The sequence below is a fragment of the Drosophila sulfurigaster genome, chromosome X (genome assembly GCF_023558435.1).
Source record: "Drosophila sulfurigaster albostrigata strain 15112-1811.04 chromosome X, ASM2355843v2, whole genome shotgun sequence".
Taxonomy (NCBI): Eukaryota; Metazoa; Arthropoda; class Insecta; order Diptera; family Drosophilidae; genus Drosophila; species Drosophila sulfurigaster.
The window spans coordinates 30,800,558-30,810,624 of record NC_084885.1 but is presented as its reverse complement, the minus strand read 5'-3'; the positions used below and the strand labels follow the sequence as shown (position 1 = coordinate 30,810,624).

At 32.5% G+C, this 10,067-nt stretch overlaps 1 protein-coding gene across 1 annotated transcript; it reads right to left on the bottom strand.

Moving 5' to 3' along the window:
* Positions 1-3,300: 3,300 nt before the first annotated feature.
* On the bottom strand, positions 3,301-7,037 carry LOC133849215 (putative uncharacterized protein DDB_G0282133). The gene is made up of 2 exons (XM_062285129.1): positions 4,711-7,037; positions 3,301-4,677 (listed from the first exon to the last, which is right to left on the bottom strand). The coding sequence occupies exons 1-2, from the start codon at positions 6,766-6,768 to the stop codon at positions 3,922-3,924; spliced, it is 2,814 nt and encodes a 937-aa protein (XP_062141113.1). The 5' UTR covers positions 6,769-7,037; the 3' UTR covers positions 3,301-3,921.
* Between the last annotated feature and the right edge of the window lie 3,030 nt (positions 7,038-10,067).

The window sequence follows — 10,067 nt, the reverse complement described above, 5'->3', positions numbered from 1 at the left end:
ATTATATGCATCTAGTTGGAATTAATGATGCGCAAACTATATTGCCTCACGGCAGCCTCTGTGGGAGAGTGGAGCGGGGGGAGGGGGGTGCACGAAAGTGGGGGGAATAAAAATGGGGTGTAGATGTCTTAAGTTGCAGTTGAAGGAAAAATGCGGAAACGTTTTTGCTGCCAATTGTGTAAAACTAACTAAAGCAATAGAAACATTTTTCTGCTCTAAGTGCTTAAAGCAATTGAGTAATTAAATTAAAATAGTTAACTAATTTAAGATTCATTTTATGTATTCAAAACACAGTTCCGTATAATTCGGTATATTGCATATTTAGTATATATAGTACATTAAATAATTGTATAAATATTGACTATTTGCTATTCAGTATAAAGAATATAATTATTTATTAATATATTCTATAAAGTAAATACTTTGCTATTTACTAACTAGGGTGTACAAATACAAATACTATACTTAAAATATAGTATATTATTTAGTATATAACCTAATAAATAGCAAATAATACTATAGCTCTAAATTATATACTATACTCTAAGCAAAATACTGTAATTAGTACGTAATAGTACGTTAGTAGTAGTAAAATATTTATAATGCAGTATATTATTTAGTATATACTAAATAATACTAAATTATGTAGTATATTATTTAGTATATATGACTACGCATTTAGTATTAACTTAATAATACTTAAACTTAAGCTACATCTCTGATATATTCTAAATACTGTATTTAGTATGTAATATAGTATTTAGTATATGTGATTACATATTTTGTATTGAGTATATTATTTAGTACATGCTAAATAATACCAAGACTTAAACTATATATTAAATACTGCACTTAGTATATGTTTATACCATGTAGTATTTTATTTAATATTTTGTAAATAATAATTTAACTATAAGCTAAATATATAATCTTATATAAAATAATCACTTTGCTACATACAAAGCACAGCATACAAATACAAATACTGTATTTAGTATAAGTAGGACTGAGTAGCATATTTTTAGTATATTTTTTATAAATAGCCAATAATACTATAACTATATACTAAATATATATCGACTAAATAGCATTGAATTTAGTATATACTTTATTATAGAGAAAATAATACTATAACTATATACTATACTATATACTAAATACAGGATACAAATACTGCACTTAGGATGTAGCATAGTATTAACTATTACTGCAACTATAACCTTAAACAATATACTATACAATATATTAAGTACAGTATTTTGTATTAAGTACTATTTGGTTTATAATTATAGTATTCAGTATATTTATCATAGACTATGATATTTTTTTTATTTTTTAAACACAATTCTTTTTTTGTGAGCGTAGAACTCTTATTCTCATTCTATTATCACAATTTACATGCAACTAAATTGAGTTGTACATATAAATTATGCTTACTAAAGGAATCGAATTATACTAACTTGGAAAAATCTTATCAGCCAAAAAAAACATTAAATGCTTTAAAAGCATAATAAGAAAATAGTTGAAACAAGTAAACGTAGTTGAAAATTTAAATAGATTATTTGCAAAGAAAGTAATATTTATTGTGATTAATCAAGTTGATTTGTTCAATTTGAGCTCTAATTGTTTTGTGCTGGTAAATAAGAACTTAACAACGCTGCTGACAGCTGGTCAGAAAAATACTTCTGTGTATTTTTCAGCTCAAAAACTAAACGAGGTGATGTTATCTTTCTTTAGCTGACTCTCAGCTGTGTCTGAAAATATTTGATTTATTCAATGCTATAATCATTTCTCAAGTATTTTGCCTTATTTTGTTCTCTTGCTGCTGTGGCACAAAACAAGAGCTTAACAAGGCAACCGACCACAGAGCACAAAAAAAGAAAGAGAGAGAGAGAGAGAGAGAGAGAGAAAGCAATGCTGCCTTTCATTTTCCTGCACAAAAACGAAAATGAAAACAACCATATAAAAAAAAAATGGAAAAAGAGAACGAAGAACTACAACTACAGCAAAAATGAAAGAAATCCATTTATAAAACGCTTGTAGTGCAGTGGGTCGGTTTTGGTCCACGGAGCTGAACTAGAATAAAATAATTGAATTCAATTTATCGGCATAAATTGGTTTTAATTAAAACTGCAAAACAAAGCAGGATCAAAAGTGCATAAAATCGCCAAAACAACGAAGCAGGAATGCTCTAAACGAATTAATATTCACATTTTTATAGTTATTGTCACCTTTTTTTGCTCATATCGAAAAATTTATTGCATTTTTAGTCGATAGGAAAATCCTCACTGAATTTTTTTATACATATGAACTTGTAAATTTCTGAATTAAATTTAGATAGATAGAAAATAAGTTCATTCAACTAAAAGCTGAAGCCATGAAATTAAATGCCGATGTAGTCTTAATAGAACGTTGATGAAAAATAATCCATTTAATGAATAGGTAATGCAAACTTAGCAACTATAAAAGCTAAAGACTTAAAGACACTGAAAAAATCAAGATTAAGGTCTACAAAATGTATTAAGAACATGAAATTCTTAATATTAGAAAAGTCATCTTGATTTCAAGAACATTTGATATAAAACTCAAGTTCTTATTAATAAAAGAACAAACTCTTATAGTTTTAAGACCAAAAGTCTTATTGTTAGAACAAAATATTATAACAATACATTATTTTATTGTTTAGTTTTTTTACTGTACACATGTAATTAAATTTATAAGTAATCTTAATTGATTCTACACTGTTTAAGAACCTATTTAAATCTATGCAAGCTCTGGAACTTTGATAGCTAAAGCTATAAAATTAAATATAAATATAGTTTTAATATTTTATTGATTAAAAATTAGACTTTCTAATATGAACTCATAAACTCATGAGTTCACGCATAACAACGTAGTCTCTTGATCTCTTCTACACAGTTCTAATTTAAAACGAGTCTAATTTGAAATGAACTCATAACTTTTGAAGACTGTTTTAAGTATCTATTGTAGTATTTAGTATATTTATTGTTTAGTATTTCATGTAACGTATCTAGTATTTAGTATAAAACATTTAGTTTATGTAATATAGTATAGTATATACTAAATACGTCATTTTTTATCATATATTACGAATTTAGTATATATACTTATATTACCATATATTATTTTACGCATTAAGTATATACTATATTCATAAATACTGTAATATACTATAATTAAGTATACTTATGAGTATTTACCATATATTACGTATTCAGTATATTTTACAATATTTAGAATCTACGAGTATAAGAGTATTTAGTATATTTTGAAATATTTGGTATATTTATAAGTACACACTTATTACAATTTATTTATCATTTCACCAAAATTCTTTTTCATGAGGAAAGAACTCGATATTACATATTTTATTTATTTTCTTATTGCAGTCTACGATAAATTTAAAAATAATTCATAAGCTATAAAAATATATATAATTTTGAACATTGCTCTGGAACTTTGAATAATATTTGGTCTATCTAATATCAAATCATGCAGCTACGGATGGAGTTTCTTTAAACTCTTCTAAAATATGATAGAGAACATAAGCTATAACCTAGATATAACATAAACATAACTCAGGAACCGCCAAAGTTTTCGTTGTGAAATTTAGAATACATTTTGTGGCATGCTTGATAAGAAAGTTGAGCGACTCGTAAGGCAATCGGAGGCAAGCACAAAGCGAGAACAAAGAAAATTTGAGAAGGGAGAAGGAGAAGAGGAATAAAATTGAATAAAAAAGACATTCGTCATAGCCAGAGCTAGAGATTTGCGAAGGTAAAGCCAAAAGGTGCAGCACAAATTTGTGGCCAAGCAGCAATTGCAATAAAAGTTATGCGGGCATCAATTTTGTTCGGGTATCGCATTTGAATAATATTCAAAATGAATTCGTTGTTGGGCTTAAAGTGTTGCCTTAATCTGGGCAATTAGCTCAGCTGTTTGCTTTACATACGAGGCAAGCGGCACAATTTCCAACTCCAAGTCCGATTCATAGTTGCAACTGTTGCTGGCTTCCTCCTCATCCACATCCGATTTCTCATCCTCGTATCTTAGTTCTTGCTGCAAATCGTTGAGATTCAAATTCTGTTGCAAGTACGCCAGCTCATTGATGCTCTGACGTATTAAAAACCCGCTCAACAAACTGTTCGACGAGCATCGAACATCAGGCGAGCACAAATCCGGATATTCATTCTCAACAACAGCAGGAGCAACATCGTTAGCTTCTTCCTCGGTCAACCAAGTGAGACGCTCTTCGAGAGCTGTCTGTGCTGGAAGTTCGCCAATCAGGCGACGCAGTGGACGACTTAAGTTCGTTTCGAAGGAACGATCTTCGCTCTGCAACCATTCAACGATGCCAGCTTTAATGCAGCCCAACTCCAAACACTGATTCTCGATGTTATCGATTGAATTGTACGTGGCCAAGTCCCATATTGTGTTGGCAACATTGCCAGCAACAACCGGCAGCGAATTCATGTTGTTCGTTTGCACCAATCGAACACTCAATTCGTTTAGATCGCGCACTTGATGCTGAACAGACGCAACATCAATTAAATCACTGTCCCAGCTCAGCGTTCGTTCATCATCCTGCTCCTGCTCTTCGGTCTCTTCATCGTTGTGGTTGTCGTTGTTGTTCTCTTCCTCGGTTGCTTGTTCAGTCTCCTCTTCAACATTTTCAGCAGTGTCGCCAACATCATCAGCAGCATCTTCAGCACTGTGGGCAATATCATCAGCAACATCTTCAGCAATGTCGGCAACATCATCATTAAAGTCTTCATCTTCTTCATCTTCATCATCATAAACATCTTTAACATTAATATCTTTAACATCAACATCTTCATCATCAACATGTTCATCATCTTTACCATCTATATCTTTATCATAAACATCTTTATCATCAGCATCTTTATTATCAACATCTTCATTATCAATATCGTCAACATTTTCATCATCAACATCTTCATCACCATTAACAAATTCATCTTCATCTTCATCATCATCTTCATCATCATCTTCATCAGTGTCAACACCTTTGCTGTCCATCATCATTGGCCACATTTGTCGCGCATATTGAATGTCAACGTACAACGATGCTGCTGCTGTTGCTGCAACTGTTGCTGCTGCTTCGCTCTCCGCAAGTTGCACGTAATCCACCAAATGCACAAAGTGTGCACTCAAATTAAGATCCTTATCGCTGCTGTTGATCACGCATTCTCTGTTGCTGTAAATGTCGGAGTTGCTGTCGCTCTCGGTGTTGCTGTCGGTGTCTTTGTTGTCATCGATATTGCTGCTGACATTGCTGTTGCTGTGCCATTTGAAGTTGACATTGTTGTTCGGATTGCTGTCATTGCTGTTGTCATTGCTGATGATGTTGCTGTTAACATTGATGTTGCTGTTATCATTACTGTTGCGGTTAGCATTGATGTTGCTGTTGTCACTGCCGTTGTTTCTGTTTCCATTGCTGATACTGTCGCTGCCTTCATCGATGTTGCTGTTGCATTTGAAATTCACATTGTTGTTTGAGTTGCTCCCATTGCTATTTGCATTGTTCATGTTGATGCTGTGGCTGCTCCCATTGATGTTGCTGTTAACATAAATGTTGCTTTTCTCATTGATGTTGCTGTTGTCATTACTGTTGCTGTTATCACTGCAGTCTCCAATGTTGTTGATGTGGTTGCTCTTTCCATACCTGATGTTGTTACTGTTCCTATTGATGTTGCTATTTTCATTGCTGATGCTGTTGCTGTTTTCATTGCTTATGCTGATGTTGTTGCTTTTCTCATTGATGTTGCTGTTAACATTGATGTTGCTTTTGTCAATCATGTTGCTGTTGCTGTTATCACTGCAGTCGCCAATGTTGTTGTTGCTGATGTTGTTGATGTGGTTGATATTTCCATTGTTGATGTTGTTACTGCTCTTATTGAAGTTGGTGTTGTTATTGCTGATGCTGTTGCTGTTGCTATTAACATTGATGATGCTTTTGTCATTGATGTTGCTGTTATCACTGCTGTATCCAATGTAGATGCTTCTGTTGTTATTGATCTGGTTGCTGCTTCCATTGCTGACGCTGTTGCTGTTCTTATTCCAGTTGCTCTTTTCATTGATGTTGCTCTTCTCATGGATGTTGCTATCTACGTTGCTGTTATCACTGCAGTCTCCAATGTTGTTGTTGCCGTTGTTGTTACTCTCATTGCTCTTTCCATCGCTGATGCTGTTGCTGATCTCATTTCTGTTGCTGTTGTCATTACTGTTGATGTTGCTCTTATTACTGCTGTCTCCAATGTTGCTACCATTGCTATTGTTGTGATTGCTGCCGTTAGTCAGTAGCCGTGAGCGACCATTTGGCATGTGATTGAAGCACTCGATGATCGTGATCAGCGATTGGCAACTGAACTCAATGTTGAAGCAAAGCTGCAAAGCTTTATTGAATGATTGATTGCAGTTGTGGCGAAACAATTGCCGTGTTTCGTTGGCTGATGGTTCCCTCGGCAGTTGCTGCGGCAACGACAACGACCACTTCAGCAGTTGTTGTTGCATGGCTGCAATCCATTTACGTTTCACCACAAAATTGCTGGCATATTGTCGCCCGTTGTGCAGCAGCAATGTGGAAATGTTGCAGCTTCTCGATTTGCATTGCTCGCGTGCAATCTCAATGTGCATTGTTGTCGCCGATGTGATTTGAATACTAAACTTGCTTCTCGCTGTCTGAAGCACGTCTTCAACTTGTTGTTGCTGCTGCTCTTCTGCCATGATTAGCGAATTTCGCCCCCGTCAAATTAGTGTTTGCTAAATACCTCGACTTCCGCTCAATTAATAAAGCACGCCTGCGGCCACATGAAATTGCCAATTTCCAATTGCCAGCTCTTCGTCAATCTTTTTTTGTGGTTGCTGAAACTTGTTGCAGATTTGTTTGTGTGCCTTCTCTTCAAATTGTCTGATTATTTTAGCTTTTATTTCTCTACTTTCAATGTGTAGAACAACATTTTGTAAAGTCAGCTGGCAACGCCAACTTAAGTTTTGATTTAGAATGCATTAAGTTGGCTGCGCCTAAAAACTATGAACCACATTAAGTTGGCTGCGCCTGACTACTAAGCACCTCATTAAGTTGGCTGCGCCTAAAAACTATGAACAACATTAAGTTGGCTGCTTTTGTTTACCATCTGCCTTGTTGAGTTGGCTGCGCTTAGTGTTTTTCAGATAATTTACATACTAAATTGGTTACGTGTTATTTTTATATGAAATATGTTTTGTCTATGTTATAAGAGAATAATTTTGAATTTATTGAATTAATATATACATCTTACATCTTACATCATACAAAGTAAAAAAAAAAATTTAATGGAAATAAATAATTATTAGTGCTTTAAATTAAATAGAATTTTCAATGAGTAGCTTGATATATAAAACATAAAAATGACATAACATAAAAATGATAAAATTTCTCAAATGCAAACATAAAAATTCATTAAATTTTTTTTAATTTCTTCACGAATTTAAAAGAAATAAATTAGTAGTTATAAATTGCTTGAATAGCTTTTATTTACAAATACATTTTCAAAATAACTAAAAACAATCAAATAAAAAATGCCTAAAATTTAATTGGATTTTCAATGAAGAGCTTAATATATAAAATAAATAGCTTTTAAAGAAAAATGAATTACTAAAATATATTTCATGAAAGATTCATAAAGATAATAAAATAATTATAAATAATATTATAAACATTTAAAATAAATAAATCAAAGCAAAGGGCTTTCAATTGAACTGAATTTTTAATATTAGATGAACTACTTAAATAGAAAAACATTTTAAAGCAATAAGCAATAAAATAAAAAAAGCCTTAAATTAAATTGGATTTTCAATGATTAGCTTTATATAGTATAAAGTGAATACTAAAATGAAATTAATTGAATGAATTTAATAAAATAAATATTCAAAGAATGAAATCATGGCAAATTATACAGGAAAATGAGTTGGAAATGTATTCAAATATTCGATTTTGCTGTTGAATAATTCAAATTTAGCCACTGTGCGTTGTCAGCAATCACTTTTGTGTGGTGATTGAAATCGTTGTCGCGTTCTGATTGATTTCCTGTTGTGCCCATCGACAGTCTTTGGTGTTAATGGAATTTTAACACAAATTAGTTGTATTGCCTAAATGGCTGCATGTAATTTTCGTAATGTTGTAAGGGCATGAAAGTTGAAGTTCAAGTTGAGGTTGAGGTTGATGTTGAAGTTGAAGTTGACCTGCGGCGGCATTTTTTGAAGTGGACCAGCTGGAAATGAGAAAGAATTCGTGTGGAGTGGGAGAAGTTGAGGAATGAGGAGGTAACCGCAAAAGCAATTTCGTTAGCCTGGGTGCTTGAGAATGTCTGTTGACTGTGTGCGATTGGCAATTTCTTTGCCACATGCCACATGCCGCATGCCACATGCTACTGAACCTGAGCCTGGGCTCCAGCTAAGTGCCTATGACAACGTTTAGCTAAGCTTGAGAGCAGAGTGGTGAATGTGGCACGCTCTTGCACACAGTTGCAACACTGTGTTGCAACATGCCTCCAGGCAGAGCCCTGGCTAATAAGCTTGCCTCACACACACACACACCCACACACACACATATGCTGCAAAACTGCAATATTGGCATTAAATATTTTCGCATGACAGAGCCAGGCAATAAAATCAAATCAACAGCAACAAGTATGAAAGAGAGAGAGAGAGAGAGAGACGGATAAAGAGAGAGAGATAGACTGATGGAACGCATAAGTATGGCTGCCAGGGTTGTCAACTCGTCATGCCAATAACAGTTATGGCCCTGCACACAAAATGAAATCATTTCACCGCAGGCCAACCGACAACCGAAAACGCAAACGAAATTGAAATGAAATGCTGCCAAAGAGCCACCAAAAAAAGAGACACAAAAAAGATAACCAAGAAAAAAGGAAAGTGTAAAGCAAAAGGCAAAACGAACGAATCATCGAACGTGATTTATTTTATTTGCCGCCATCTCTTTGAGTCAAAAGTACAAAAATATTTGGTCAACTTTCGACTGACAGTATTAAAGAAAAAGCTTAAAATCGAAATAATTACAGTTGTAAATAAAATTAAAATTCAGCTCATAATTTACAATTTGTTTGGTAAATTAAAAGGAAACTTTTTACAGTTGTAAATTAATCGAAATTAAACTCATTATTTTATTTACTAATATAATTACAACCAAAAAAAAAAAACACTTTTGTAAATCAAACGAACTCAAACTCATAATTTCCAATGATAATAAAAGAAATCTTTTTTTGTAATGTGAAATATGTTAGAAATATGTAAAATTTGTTTCTTTTTTACAACTACAGAATCATGTCTGACATTCATAAGGCTGCATTACAAAGCTTTAAAGTTTATGTATTCCAAATGAATATACCAAAAAAAATACTTATATACACCGAAATGAATTTCGAAAATGCTGCACTTAATAAAAAGAGAATAAAGTCGTAATATAGAATTGAAATGTCTCAAATTTACGTTAGAAAACTCCTTAAAATTTGATTCCGTTTGATTTATAAGTTTAATTCGTTGTCAAAGAAAATCTAGCTTAATTATACCCTATACCCATATGGTAGAAGGGTATTTTAACTCTGTGATGACAGAAAAAGTTTAAATCATGCAGAAGGAGGTTTCATATCTATTCGTTAGGATTTCTAAGACATCTTCAGAGACTATAATATAGCTCTGTCTCTATTTGTTTTTTTGATAACAAAATATACATTTCGGTATATTTCAGTATTTTTCCCAATCAAACACTTAGCTCTCAGAGAGCAATAATTTTTTTGACGACACTTGTTATATCAATATACCAAATATGTATTTCGGTATATTTCAGTTTTTTTTGGTATATACCAAATGAATAGTATATTTTAATGATTAGTTTCTTTAAAAATAGTATATATTATTTATCTACATTTCAGTACATTTTCTGTATATTCATTTGATATAGTTAAGTGTTTTATTCAGAGAATTTGCAATATTTGTATGCATTTCAGTATATTTCAGTATATTTT